The sequence below is a fragment of the Lygodium microphyllum genome, chromosome 3 (genome assembly GCF_053477565.2).
Source record: "Lygodium microphyllum isolate KBCC chromosome 3, Lygodium_microphyllum_v1.1.10, whole genome shotgun sequence".
Classification (NCBI taxonomy): Eukaryota; Viridiplantae; Streptophyta; class Polypodiopsida; order Schizaeales; family Lygodiaceae; genus Lygodium; species Lygodium microphyllum.
Window position 1 is genome coordinate 67,481,427 of NC_141137.1, and position 14,437 is coordinate 67,495,863.

Here is a 14,437-nt window from a genome sequence, read left to right on the forward strand (position 1 = left end):
TCTCCATATCCCCCTCGCTTCCTTACCTTGCTTTGTATCCTCCCCCTACTATTAGAATCCTAAGCTTGTGTGTGAAAGTGTGCAACAAATAAAGGAGATACCCAAAGAAGACTCGGGGAGTGTTTTTTTTTCTCGTTTTAATTCAATCAAACATTAAAAATAGATGGTGTGATCATTAAGCTTGGTTCTTAATTCCTCCGCTTGTTGACCTTTTTTCTACGTATAGGGAGAAGAAAACCAAGAGTTTTGGTGCCAAATTTGAGTATGAATGCGTTCCATATTTTCATGAAGTGTTGCACCAAACATACCCATAAATCCTCTTTCTTTTCTGAAGTCAAGACGTAATGTAGCAGCTACCATTGGCTCCTACTCACATAAATGGTTCCTAGTCACATAAACCTTCTCGTGCCAAAGGGCTCAATAACCTTACTGAGCAAAGGCCAATTTTCTTGAAAAAATGTGAAACTAATCAATGATTATCACTCATCTTCATATTTCTTCAAAAAAAAAAACCTCTTCATCAATGATAACTTCTCATAACTCACAATGAGCTTGAACTTGGAAAGTATTATGTTTATGTAAGAATATATTCGCATCTATTAGCATGTCTTATTTGCAAATTAGATGTGTTGATAAATATGAGTCAATATATAAACAAAATAATAAATGCACAAACAAGTGTTTTATTTAAGTTAAAATACACATTTAAAGTTACACCTGAAGTCCCTTTGCGTGCGTGTGTGCGTGCGTGCGCGCGTGTGTGTATGGAATATCCATATTGTTAAGCTGGCAATTAATGGCATGTATATATCTCTATAGTCTTCCATAAAGGATTTTGATATATTTCAAAATCAATTTCACACCACTACAAATTTAACAAGAGTGCTTAAATGTACATCTTTGATGTATCCTTGGGGAGTCCACCTATAAGAAATCATCTATATAACATGCATTCAAAGATATTAAGAAATATTGTCATTTCTTTATATGTTGAGGCCTTAAAATAACCCTTTATATGTTGAGGCCTTAAAATAACCCTTTTACTTTACTAAACTTATAGATTTTTTAAACATTGTAATTTAAAAATCCTTTTTGTAAATACAATCTTATAAATTTTACTAAGTATAATACCCTTTCTTTTGAACTAACATGGTATCTTACATGTTCTATGAGGTGGAACACTCGAGGTGGATCCCCCCCACCCTGAGGATGTAACTCACATTGGAATGTTTTTTGTTAGTATATTTAGTTCTCTCACTTAACATCAACCACCATGTTTAACTTCAAATGTATACTTGTCTCACATATACACACACACACACTCTCTCTCAATCGAGATCATGCTTGACTTTAGATGTTTCATTACACAAGCTTTAAAGCAGAGTTTAGTTACTAATTTCCCTTCTTATCATTTGATCGTTGCGAACATCTTTTGCTAAGGGTAGTTACACACAGCCTCGTTTTGCTAAGGGTAGTTACACACAGCCTCCGACAACTGGGGCTATGTGCAATTTGTCCATCTATCTAGTTACAAACTAAATTGCGGCCATGTATATTACCAAAAGAGGCTTGGCCCACTGGTATTAAATTTGTGGTGTGTGGTGATTGGTAGTGGTTCAATTTCTATAAGTTACCCAATCCCTTCTTTAAATAAATGTGTTGTCTTATTGTGCATTAGGTGCGTCCGAATTTCAGGACGGGGGAAATCCCCCACCCAGACGTGTCCTCCAACTGCGAAAATCGGATCCAATTATCTTTTGACACATAATGTGGTGGATACCTCTTTTTCGACTACCTGTCCATCCATAGCTCAATGTGTAACCAACCTAATAGAGACAGACAATGGCTAATGGCTGCCATATTCCATCAAGCTTTGATTCCTCAATAATTTTCACTTTTCCTTTGATAAAGGCAGGCCATATTAGAATTTCAACTGGCATTCTTAAATAATACTTATGTTACAAGTTATATGAACTACGCCCTGCCAAGAGTGGATGAGCATAGCGTCTCATGTCTTATTGAAAGAATGGCTGTAGGAGAGAGGGGGGCCGACCCGCCGGGGGGAAAGCAGGAGACAATCATTGGGTTTTCATGCCAGAAGTTTAAAGCACGGAAGAAGAAGAAGACGAGGAGAAAGCGATAGAAGAAGAAGAAGAAGAGAAGAGTGACAGTGATGCTGGAGCAAACGCATTATCGAATGCACGAGGGGATGATGGGCGGCGAGGATTTGCAGGGACAAGACAAATCGTTGGCGAGATCGAGAGACAGGGCACCATTATGGATGCAAAAGGACCAAGGTGATAGCCACCTGCTGCTCTTTTTTATTTGCTTTTATTGTCACTGGGAGACCCACTGCTCGCCATCGACGAAGCCAAGGGACATGAAGGGGGCGGCTTCGGAGGCGGTGAGCTGGCGGGCCCAGGCGGCCCGGCCCTTCATGTTGGCGCCAGGCCCACTGCACCCGTACTGGCCATAGAACACGGTCCTGCATTACGGAAAGAGAAAGAAAAAGACCCGTCAGAAACCTCAAGATTATTTAGGCTGCTGAGCATACATGACAGGCATAAAAAAGAGGATTAATGACACCAACAACCTCATCAGATGACACAATAAGTTCTTGGCATATCTCCACAGTCCCAGACTCCCATCTCCAAAAAGGGGCTCTTTTCCTCTGTGAGTGTGTTTTTTTGCAGTGTTCAATATATGAGTGGCACTCTATACCTAGCTAGATGCTATTGGAAACCAGAGCTGCCAACCTAGGGTATTACAGTGTTCTAAACAGCATCAACTTCTGCTCAGGAGGCACCAGAGGCCTGGCTAGGTCCGGTTGGGGCAAGGGGGATCCCAACAACTATCAGCTTAGGGTATAGTATTCAACATAATGAGTTTTCGCTCTAGAGGGACAGCATACCTATCTAGGTGCAATTCCGTGTGAGAGACTTGCCGAATCCCACCTGGGGTGAGGTAGCCTGGTAGGTGCGGTTGGAACTTGGGGCAGCAGGCTACTAGCAGCTGCTAGCTCAAGATATAGTGTCTGACATCACGAGCTTCTATTTGGGAAGCACCACATACGTAGCTAGGTGCGATTAGGGGCTGAGGCTGTCGGCCCGAGGTAGCTACTAGAGTCTAGCAGGCCATTGGCCTTTGACAGAGCTACAAGCTCAAAGTAGAGTGTTCAACATCATAGGCTTCTCCTCGGAAAGCACCACATAGTTAGGTGCCGGGCTCGACGGCAGCCCCACATCCCAACCACACCTAGCTAGGTATGCGGTCCCCCGCCCAGTCGCAGGAGCTCCTGATGTTGTCGTGATTGACAATATTGTGGGAGTTACAGTGGGATATATATTACCTCTCCCTGCTGGGGTCGCCCCAGTTGTACCAGCCTTCGGGGACGATCTGTGCGTCAATATAGGAGTTGATGAAGACGACTCGTGAGTATGGCCCCCACGCGCGGCCCAAGTACAGCACCCCGGACCCCGTCAACCTGCAGTTCACGAATGAGAATCCCGAGTCCTCGGTCGCACTCTTTCTCTTCTGCGCCGTGTATGATCCATACCCCTTCGAGATCGCATTCAGCTCGCATTTCTGTTAACTATCACTGCTTGAAATTAGTTATGTGTATAATAAGATACAAGACAACAAGTTAAATTTCCCAGTAATTCACACAGTGATAGAAACAATTCTTCGTAATTGCCAATTAGAATGTGCCACCAACGGTTAATAAATCGCCAGATACTTCCTAGTACGGAGGGTTATTGACCTGGTAGAGAGACCTGCCGCCCCCGAATATGAAGTCTACCGAGCCTTGGATGAAGCAATTGTAGAAGTAGTGGCGCCCCTTGTGGTCGTACAGCGTGTCTTGCGCGCCCAGGAAATGGCAGTTGTAAAAGGCCGCCTTGTCCCCTGAAATCTGGAAGGCCACTGCTTGCATGTCCCTAGAGCCATTCTCTGGGTAGGGTGCCGTATTCTGCCACAATGCATGGTCTAATCATATACCCATAGAATTCATCAATTAGCGAGTAATAATCTATCGGTAGTTCGTAATGATATGTTAAGGGCAAGATGAAAGTAATCGTCATGGATATGCCAATAGAATTGATTGATTAGAAAGTAATTGTAGGTCAAGTGTGACAAGCGATAAGTAGTCATAATGGTAGCAGGGAAGATAGCTAGTCGCAAATTATCCGTATCTCACTATGTGTAGATTAGGGTGTATCTTAGCACAGCTCTCAATCAAATTTGCTATCCAATAGCTGATAGACACAATAATCAGTCATGCTTTAAAGAGCGAGCAAGGTAAGGCAACCAGAAAAGTGTAATATACTTCCTTGTTGTGAGCAAATTTCGATAAGACTCACTGGTATATTATTCTTTATTGTGGCGACTTTCTACTTACTCTGAACACAATGTCGCGAGCAATAAACCCATCAGACATGACCGACACCGTTGCACTCTTGAAGGTGGTGCCGGCAGTCCGTGCATTGTCGTGATATGAGATCACCGTTTGACCTTGTGTGGAGCCTTCGAAGGTGATGTAAGGCTTCTTCTTTGGTATTTTGACCTTCTCCCTAGCAATGCATCATTGCCAATCATCATTGTCAGATTAACGAGTAATAATCAGGATTCATTGAATCAGAGCACAAGGACATCACTCACTCGTAGACACCCGCCTCGATCTGAATCACGACCCTCTGTTGATTGCCGGACTTGACGGAACCCACAGCAGCGTGGATGGAAGAGAAGGTGCCGGCACGACCGCTCTTGCTAACGGTGATGACGCGGGCAGGGACGTCGGACTGACGGAAGTCGAAGGTGGCACCGTCCAGATGGTGGATGTCGGCGCTGGCGGCCGCTTGCTTCTGGCGGAGGCGCTGGCCTTCTCGGGCAACCCACTGCATGTACTCGGCCTCCACCTCCGCTAAGGTTACCGGCGGGTGGCTGGGCTTGGGCTTGGGCTTGTGGACCGGGCCATGGCCGCCCGCACGTGCGCATTGCAATGCCACACACGAGCTGGCGATGACCAGCAGCAGAAGAAGGAAGGAATCTCTCGAGCTATGTCTACAAGGCGTGTACATTGTACAAGGCTTTATAATGGTGGTGCTGATGATGATGATGATGAGAGCTCTCTGGTGCAAGCAAGTGCACAGTACTGCACGCTACGACTAGAGCAGCCTTTCTCAGAACCTCACCAACCTGCTTCTGTCTGCCATGCCTGCCTTTTCTTCGGTGTTGTACTAATAATTCAGCAAAGGGTGGCTTGTGAAGGGGAGACCCGGGAGAGGGAAGTAGAGGCTTGTGGTTCTATGATTGAGCACGCCCGGCTGCTGGGGTGAGGTCAGTAACAGGGGCTTCTGATCCCTTCATTATGTATGCAGACAAAGGTTCTTGACTGAGTACTTCAGCCATAGGAGCTGTGTTGGCAAATAATGGATTGGCCACCACGCATTCCCATGTGATGATGTGGCGACGTGAGAAGTCATTTAAATTATTGGCAAAGGTACGTCATTCGCTAAAAGATGAATGTGACATAGTGGCCACATTTCTTATTTTAGTGATTTTACTGCCAAATTGTCACTTGGAAGCTGTGTGACAGTCGATCATATTTAGTGATTTTGCTGCCAAGTTGTGACTTGTCAGTTGTGCGACAGTGCGATCTGCCGACCATGTACTATACCGGGCGTTCCTGGCAACGGATTGGGAATTTGTGAATACGGTGGAAATTCCCGTGTGGCAGACGAGGAGGAAGCTTCGGCAGTCCTGAGAGTATTCTTTTGGGTGGTCAATGGTGGGTTTGTGACGTGATGCTTTTACTCTCTTGAACACCGTGAATGTCGCAGGTTTTCCAAGTGCATACGGGTTGATGTCCCTACGAGAGTCGACTGTCGCGGCCTACGTCGCGAAAATTTCTTACCACCACGGAAAAGCATTTTTAATAATAGACCACCAAACGCTGTAAAAGGACAGGCACTAAAAGTCGCATATCGATAAAGAAGCGGATCATGTGTCCCTGCTTTATGGGATGCGATGTGAGCAAGGCCTTTTGTACAGCTGTCTGTCAGGCCACCAACTTCCGCGAGAGACCCGCGATGGACGAAAGACGCGTGCATGCGGGCTCTCTCTCTCTCTCTCTCTCTCTCTCTCAGACTCTCTCACCCCTCGTCGTCTCCTCTTTCTTCTCTGTCTCTCTGATGTGGCCCTCGAACGATTCCTGCATGCAAATATGCTCCACTTGACCAGGCTCCACGTCGGAAGTTTGCCTGCCACGAAACGCCCACGTAACTTGTTCTGTTCTTTTAATTTAAAGAGAGAGAGAGAGAGAGAGAGAGAGAGAGAGAGAGAGTGAGCATACACGCGCCAGCAGGTGGCCGTCGACCTGCTTGCCTTCTCTGACAGTCCAGGCTGGCTGTTCAGAATAACCGGCTCCACCATCTCTAGATGACCACATTATTCTTCGCAGCTGAACTGTGAGCTCTATTATTAGTATAGTTCACGAATCACAAGCATGAAAATTAAGGTTAGCAGCGTGAATTCATTATTCAACTCGGAGGATTATACATGATGGAACTTGGAAGGACCTACCTTGACGTTTCAAACAGTTTCCTATTTTGTAGAGGGGATAATCTAACCCATTAGAAAAATATCTACCCAAAAAAGAGGGTAAATCATCTAAGACCATCGAGGATTTAAGGTCCACAAGCAAGTTGATCAGGCCGTCCAAATTAGACTAGTTTGATTTTGAAGTTACCTTTTAGCATTTTCATCATACAAATTAAGGGCTTTATTCTACCCTTCACATTGACGTCATAGTGAAAAAAAAATTGAACTAGATTGAATCACGACAATGCCAAGGCAAAATGAGGTTGATATGGGGAGAGACACATAAGAGGATCTCGTGCAACAACCAAGCCTCCCAAAGCCCTTTTACTAGCTGGGAGCAATCATTGGACTTAAATTTAATTACATGACTAAAAGCAACATCGAGCACTTGTTATATCCTTCCAGTTATCATAACCTAACAACTTGAAAATTTTTATTACCATCGTGCAAGAGAGGAGCCCGATCTTCATCATGGTACACTAAATTCCTAGTCACACATTTATCAACCATTTTGGTGACCCATGAACTAAGATTGGGGAGGCCAAGACTCCCTAGATTTTTGGGCATTAGTATAGTCATTCCACGCAATTTAGGGATTTTGGCCTTGTCTCCATCTCTTGACTAAACAAGATTCATTGCCAAGCTCTCTAGTTTGGCAAGACCTAATATATGGGGCTTCCTATGTGAACGAAGGTAGATGGTTGAGGAGATGCCGATGTGTTTAAGTGCCATAATTCTACTAGTAAAATCGAACTAAAACATCTTCCCATAATCAAATTGCTTGCTAACTTTCTCTACAACCTAGTCTCATCTCTCCTTTGAGTAACCCCAAATCCCATAGGAATGCACATAACTATCATCATAGACACATTGCTTTGTACATCACTATTCATGTCTCTACTAGTGGCTACTGTTATAGCAAAAATATATCGACATTTCTACTGATAAATAATCTAGTAATTTTTAAATGATAACACTAGCATATTTATTGATAATTTTTTGAAACTTATAGTCACACACACACACACACACACACACACACACACACACACACACAAGGCCTTGTAGGTGTGCCCCTACAAAGCCTTGCTACCACTCACCTTAAATGGACATGTCTTCAAGAATCAATTAATAAAAGATACAACCAATTATAACTCTATATGTAAAGGGAGCTCTTGGTTAACTGCCAAGACCCACGGACCACTTATTTCTTCAAGTGTTTCAAGTGAGTACTAATAGCTACCTCTCACATTAGGAAAAAAATGAACTCACAAATGGGCCCTTAAAAATAATATAGTTTAAGATGTGGGCCTTTTGGATTGTCCAATAGGAAGGCTAGATGTTGACACCTATGGAGGGTGAATCTTCTCTCTCTAAATCTTAGGTTTTCTATTAAAAAAAGGAAGAATGAATAGTACATAAAATTTGAGTTTCTCTCACCTCGTATTTTCCCCCATTTTTTGAAGAATTTTCAATTTCAGTTTTTTTCCCTCTCACAAAATCAATTTGACCCAAAAGTTGAGCAATAGACCACTTTCCCTCTCTTCTCTATACTCATGAATTTTTGTTTCCATTGAAGCTCCCTGCTGAGAGTAATTAGGGTTTTGAGCATTCTGCTTATCTCTGCACTTTCTTCTCCATGCAGCTCCAGATTTTGAGCAAAACACAGGTGCCCATATGTCTTTGCATTTTCTCTTGTTTGCTATTTTTTCAATAGGGTTTGATGTCATTTCTTACTATTATTGTTGTTTTATTGCAGAGGTTGTTTGGGGCAGGAGATAGAGGTGCTCATCTCTCTCTTATTTCTTTCCCCCCTCTCTCTATGTGTTTTTTCTATTTTATGTTGTGTTTTCAATAGAATTTGATGTTGGTTTTAATTGTTATTTTCTTGCAAAGTTTATTTGGAGCAAGAGACAAATGTGTTAATTCCTCTCTCTGTTTGGTTTTTTTTTTGTTGATATCTTTTCAATACAACATAATGTTAGTTCTAACCCTTGCTATTGTTTTATTGCAGAGATCATTTTGGGTGACATTGCATAAGTGCTCATCTCTCTCTCCTTCTCTCTTTCTCTCTCTATGTTTCCTCTTTCCTATTGTTTTTTAGTATACCTTCATGTGAATAATAACTCTTGCTATTGTCTTTTGTAGAGATCAATTTGGGCAAGATTGGATAGGTGCTCATTTCTTTCTCTCTCCCACGTACTCACACACTCTCTCTTTCTTCCTTTATGTATTATCTCTTTTCTACTATCTTTACAATAGGATTTGATGCTAGTTCTAACTTAAGGATCAATTTTTGTTGTAGCACTTAACACAAGATAGAGCAGAGATTCTATAGCTCAATTTATAGGTAAATCTACCATATTTTGTGGTGCCAAAATTTATTCATTTGATTAGTGACTTTTATGTTTGATGGGATTGATGCTTTCTTATGTCCATCATTTGCAATGGGTTTTGATTAGCAATGATTCAATCTTATCTTCAGCAGATCAGCTTATAAGCAAATTGGCCATGTTGTTTATTGCTTCTATTCATGCAGTTATCTAGATATTTTTTGCTAAAAGAGATTCATGCAAGTATTTTTGTTAAAAGGGATTCATGCATGTGTTTTTTTGTACATGCATATATTGTACAAGGTTTAGGTGAAGCATATATTTCTTGATCGACTATTTTGATGTGGTGAGTGATTCCTTTGTGTTGGATGATATGGATTTGCTGAAAGTCGATGGTTCAAAAATCCTCTGTTTTATTGGTCCTATGTGTCCATTTGGATCTCCATGCCAATTGGCAATGATCCATGAAACTCTTGTATCATATCATCCATATAATACACAATGTGTTGAGTCTTAGAATATCTCAGCTGCTGTCAATCCAATGTGCCTATTAAGATTTGCATGCCATGTGGCTGCTATCCTTGTAACAACTACTCTATAATACCCACATTTCATACAATGTATTGAGTCAAATCAAACTCCTTTTCATTATAATAAATTTTATTTTAGCAAAATTCTCTGAGTATTCTTGTGCTATTTTTTTCATTATATTTAATGTAAATGGTATGATTAAAGTGATGACTTGAAATTAAATCTATACTTTGTGTTGATGTATATATCCACATATGTTTCGATATCGATGTTTATGTTTGTTTACAAAAGTGTAAACATCTCTTAATGCCATGTTGATTTGTATGGCATATTGGTGATTACTGGACAGACTTAAAATGCTTATTATTTAGGGGTTAATACATACTTCTTAACATCTAATGCGTAGGTTATAATGCCTGAGAGAAGAACAAGCATTCTCTCGATAAAAGTACGTAATAGAAAAGATGAAGAAGGGAATTGGATCAGTGATACGTATCATTGCTCGTCTTGGGTACATATGTGTCCAAGTATGAATGGAGCTTTCAGGGTGAAAGCACTTGCAATTGTAGATGTATCAAAGCACTAGAAGGGTACAATTTTATCTCTCAGACAAAGGAATATTGATTCTCACCTTGTAACAGAGGCGTTTGTACAATATGTATTCATGCAAAAACAAATACATATTGTATCCATTGTGCCCTTTCAACGAAACATTGCAAATAGTAAGTATTTGCAACTCATTGACAATGAGAAATTTCATAATACCTATGCAACAACTTATCTCGTATTTATAGAAGTATACTCTTCGGATTGCTGTGAGTGGTAAAATATTGAGAGTTTCACTGTTTCTTTTAAGTATTACCACCTCGAAATTGGTAGATTGCTCTTTGAGGGGCATACAGCTAAGCAGCTCGCAGAGGACCTTGTTTTTTTTCTATGACTCCAAGTACATATTGCCCGAGGAGAGCCGAGAATATGGAACCCTTGAGTTTATGTACACATCGAATCTCAATAGCATAGAATGGCCATTGTGTAGTAGCAACATTTTGCACATGTGTAGCACACAAATTTCAGCAAACATATTGAATTCTATGAAGCCAAGCACCAGCTCAAAGAATGTGCATCTAAGCTGGTTCATACCGATTGTAATTTTTGCACATATGTTCAAGGAATGTAAGGGTTTGAGACGTACCAAAAGCACGTACGTCATAAAAAAATATATCAGAGGATTATGTAACAAGGATTCTAGGCAAAACTTGGACATAGAAAATAACTCACAGTCCTGACATAGTGGAGTGTCGAGTCACAACAAGGGACATGGCTTTCAGGTAAAATTTTTCTCTCTTAGTTGACTATTATCTTACTTTGGGATGAATCGGCTAACTTTTCTTTCCAATTACAGGTACTTTGTCGCATGATAGACTCTATGCCAAGTGTTCAAGTATCGTAGATGGAGGATGCTCAAGGGTAAATGGTTGTGCCTTGATCAAGATATGCGTGAAAGTACAGCTATGGATGTTACTGTCATTTGTGAGGGCCGTGAGCCCCAAGTGTTGCAAATGGAGGACGATTGGCCCTTGAGTATAATGCACTAGGAAATTACAATGTTAATGCAGAATCCACATGTTAGCTTCTATTTTAAACTAGATGGTAGGAAAATTCAAAGCCGAGCTAAGGATACTATTACCAGCGGAAAGTGTGTGGCTCCACATATTTTAGAAATTGTAGAGTCTTCCTAAAAATCCCAACACCACAAGTTGTAATATCCAACACCTATAAATTTTTGGATTTTTTTTACCAATAGAATATTGTCACTTACAAACTTGCAATATTTAAAAATTATGGTATTTATGCAAAATCATTCACTTGTTATACACTTTTCACATTAACACAATTACATATGCATGTAAACTTTACAAAGCGGTAAGTAAAGCCATAACTAAATATCGTATGCGAACAACCCTTAATGGTTTAAAACTTAAGGTTTTTAAGGTAGAACTAGTTTAGTTCTTGTTTCATTGTTTCATTTCACACTTTCTCTTTTCATCTCTTTATATTCACCACATCCCTCCTACTTGCTACGATGGATGCTCGCACACACTTTGATGAGTGGATCCACGAGACTATCTTTGCCAACCAGGGTGACGAGATATTCCATGTTTTCTCTAAGAACTTCAACCATGAAAGCGTGCTCTCATTGCTGGATCCCCCCTTCAGGTTTTGGAAGACTTTGTGAGCATCATTGCTTTATGCACATACTCCATCGAGGGATCCGACATGACTTGGGTGCCTTTGGAACAACTCATGGTATTTCAGGCAGGGAAGAATCACCAAAAAGTAGTGAATAGGTGTCTGGCCCATGTGGATCCTTCGCACAGAGTATACACTATTCCCATGGGAAGTGCACCAAGTATATCACCTTTGGATCTCGTGGAGTGTGATTGCGCATTGGTAATTTACTTCCTTGCATTGGATACACCCCTAGAGGAGAAGAGCGATGAAGATACAACTCTACAGGTTGTTTCTATCACATACACGGGAGAAGAACCGATTGAAGAGCTCATAAATATTGAAGAGGAACATCGAGTGGTGGCAGAGCAAGGGTTGGCTCTCATGGTGCCATCTTTTCCAGAATAGCCATAAGTCGACAAACCCAACCTTGCCTCCTTGACACCCATTGAAGTAGATGGTGTACAATACTTGCTTCTATCATATGTACTGCAATACTTGGAAATGAAGGAAGAATAGTTGTTTTCTATCCTAGTCAGGGATTCAATGGAAGACTTGATTGATTATGATTATATGGATGTGCATCCAACAATGGCACAGATTGGAAGATATGATGGCACAATCTTAGATACTATGAGTGTCATCATAGCATCACATGAGCATATTACCTCGATTGAAGAAGATTACCTTGTGCAAGATGCTGAATTTGAAACACTACAATAGGATTTATTCAGACCAAGCCCCTAGCTTCCTACCAAGGAGTTTGTAGATCCCTTTGCTCAAAGAGATGCCTCCCTAACACACGAGGAAATGAAGATACAAGATGATTTGGAGAATGTGAGATTTCTAACTACCATATATTTTTATGTGATGAAACTTGACGGTAGGGTGCGTTGGGTCCCCGGAGTCCACCAGTGAAATCTTGGCAAAAAATGATGTCTGCAACTGCCTTGGCGTCTCAGGCCACTTTCTGGGCCAAAAAGTGGCCCCAGATGCCAGACTTTGGACATGGCAGCTACATGCATCATTTTTTACCAAGATTTCACTAGTGGACTTCGGGGGACCCGACGCACCCTACCATCAAGTTTCATCGCTTTCTAATAACTCTAGGTTAATATTCACTAAATATATTATTTGATTTGACTTTATCATTCAAGACATATTGTATATAGATGAGTTTGCATCAAGGCAAGGAGGAGCTCGACATGCAGATCAACGGAAGGATTCAGCTATGAAGAAGTATATTGATAACCTTGTTGTAGATTTAGTGGTCTTCCATAAGAAGTACTCACCATGAGGGCAAGAAATAATCATGAAAATTCGAGCTTTGACCAAGTTTGGACATTTTCGAGCGATACCTGTGACATCTAGCTTGGAGAAGGTGGTGCTAATCAAGTAGTCAAAGCTTCTTTACTTGTTTGACCAAACGCGTGGTGGAGCAATGTGTGTGCTTGCTACATTAGGTGAACTTGCTAAAGTGTCAGATCGGCTTCTCCTAGAAAAAGAGTTGAAGGGAAAGTGCATCATTTTTGAAGCAAAGAAGGAACTTATATTTTCATTGAAAGCTGGCCCCTCCTCTCCATCGATGAAAAAGCCAAGGAACAATTGACAGTTCTTGTTGGCTATCGACTTTTTGTATCTACCATTACTAACGTCCATCACATGTAGTTTTCTTGATGAATATAAGATACTTTACTTTGTCTCTATAAATAAATATTTATTAAATAAATGTGTGATTCGTATAAGTGTGACGATAATGTATGATACGTGAATGATGCATTCGCATATGTTAACATAATTCAACGTGTAGTACTGCACTTGCGATTGTGTAAGTGTGACAATAATGTGTGGTACGTGAATGACACATCGATAACCACATACATTAACATAATTCAACACATAGTACTGCACTTGCAATTGTGCATAAGCAATAACGTAACTTGTATCCGTACTACGTATTACTAATTTTGATGCATTCGTACATTAAACAAAAATTAAGAGTTATGTGTTTCAAGAAACAAAACAAAATAACTTTACTTAATTATTTGAAATCAGTACACATCGCATGAGATATTATATATATATAAATAAATATTCCAATGTGACAGAGTATACAAAATTTTTTTGCCTTCCAAGATGTTATGACGCTATAACACTCATTACAAACCTTGCATCATTAATCTAGTAAACTATGGCGGAGTCCCCTTGCCGTGTCGAAGCTGAATAATAAAGTTCATGTCTTTATCTGTGATTATGACACGCTTTGCATGGATGGCTGCAAGCTGTGTATCATCGAACAAGTTGATGAGAAACCCCTCTACAGCTGTTTGTAGGGCCTCCATAGCTGCAGTAGTCCACCTTCCTACTGGTGGGCCATCCCGCACTCGTACCCAAAATCTTCCCATCCCTTTCAGCTCCAAGTCTTGCATGACTTCTCAAACAACCTTATGAAAAGAACTTTTTGGGATGAGAAGCTTGTATCCGCATTGGATTCTCCTTATCTCTCGAAGGGCGACAATGTCTGGTTTCCATGTCATCTTCTTCTGTGGTGGTCCTTGTGCTCTATGGGAAGCACCTTTTGCTGCTCTATGGGGAGCACCTGTTACTGCTCTAGAGGAGGCTCCACCTTGTGCTCCAGGTGGCGGGCCTTGACATGATGTCTTCCTGAGGCCAAAATGGTGACATGCTTGCTTGGCGCGTGCTATGCAAGCTCGAGGAGGGCAAGACAGAGAAGAGACAGAGGTTGG

At 41.1% G+C, this 14,437-nt stretch overlaps 1 protein-coding gene across 1 annotated transcript; it reads right to left on the bottom strand.

Moving 5' to 3' along the window:
* Nucleotides 1-1,921: 1,921 nt before the first annotated feature.
* Nucleotides 1,922-5,423, bottom strand: LOC148038454 (putative pectinesterase 53). The gene is made up of 5 exons (XM_087672289.1): nucleotides 4,657-5,423; nucleotides 4,397-4,568; nucleotides 3,761-3,967; nucleotides 3,350-3,585; nucleotides 1,922-2,485 (listed from the first exon to the last, which is right to left on the bottom strand). The coding sequence occupies exons 1-5, from the start codon at nucleotides 5,073-5,075 to the stop codon at nucleotides 2,338-2,340; spliced, it is 1,182 nt and encodes a 393-aa protein (XP_087528415.1). The 5' UTR covers nucleotides 5,076-5,423; the 3' UTR covers nucleotides 1,922-2,337.
* Nucleotides 5,424-14,437: the final 9,014 nt, after the last annotated feature.

Bases quoted from the DNA above. Each gene is read 5' to 3' on its own strand.
- LOC148038454 (XM_087672289.1), bottom strand. From the start codon at position 5,075: ATGTACACGCCTTGTAGACATAGCTCGAGAGATTCCTTCCTTCTTCTG. The intron at 3,586-3,760 runs GTCAATAACCCT...GATAGTTAACAG, and splicing joins GCGGCAGGTCTCTCTACCAG to AAATGCGAGCTGAATGCGAT. The intron at 2,486-3,349 runs GTAATATATATC...TCCGTAATGCAG, and splicing joins GGCGACCCCAGCAGGGAGAG to GACCGTGTTCTATGGCCAGT.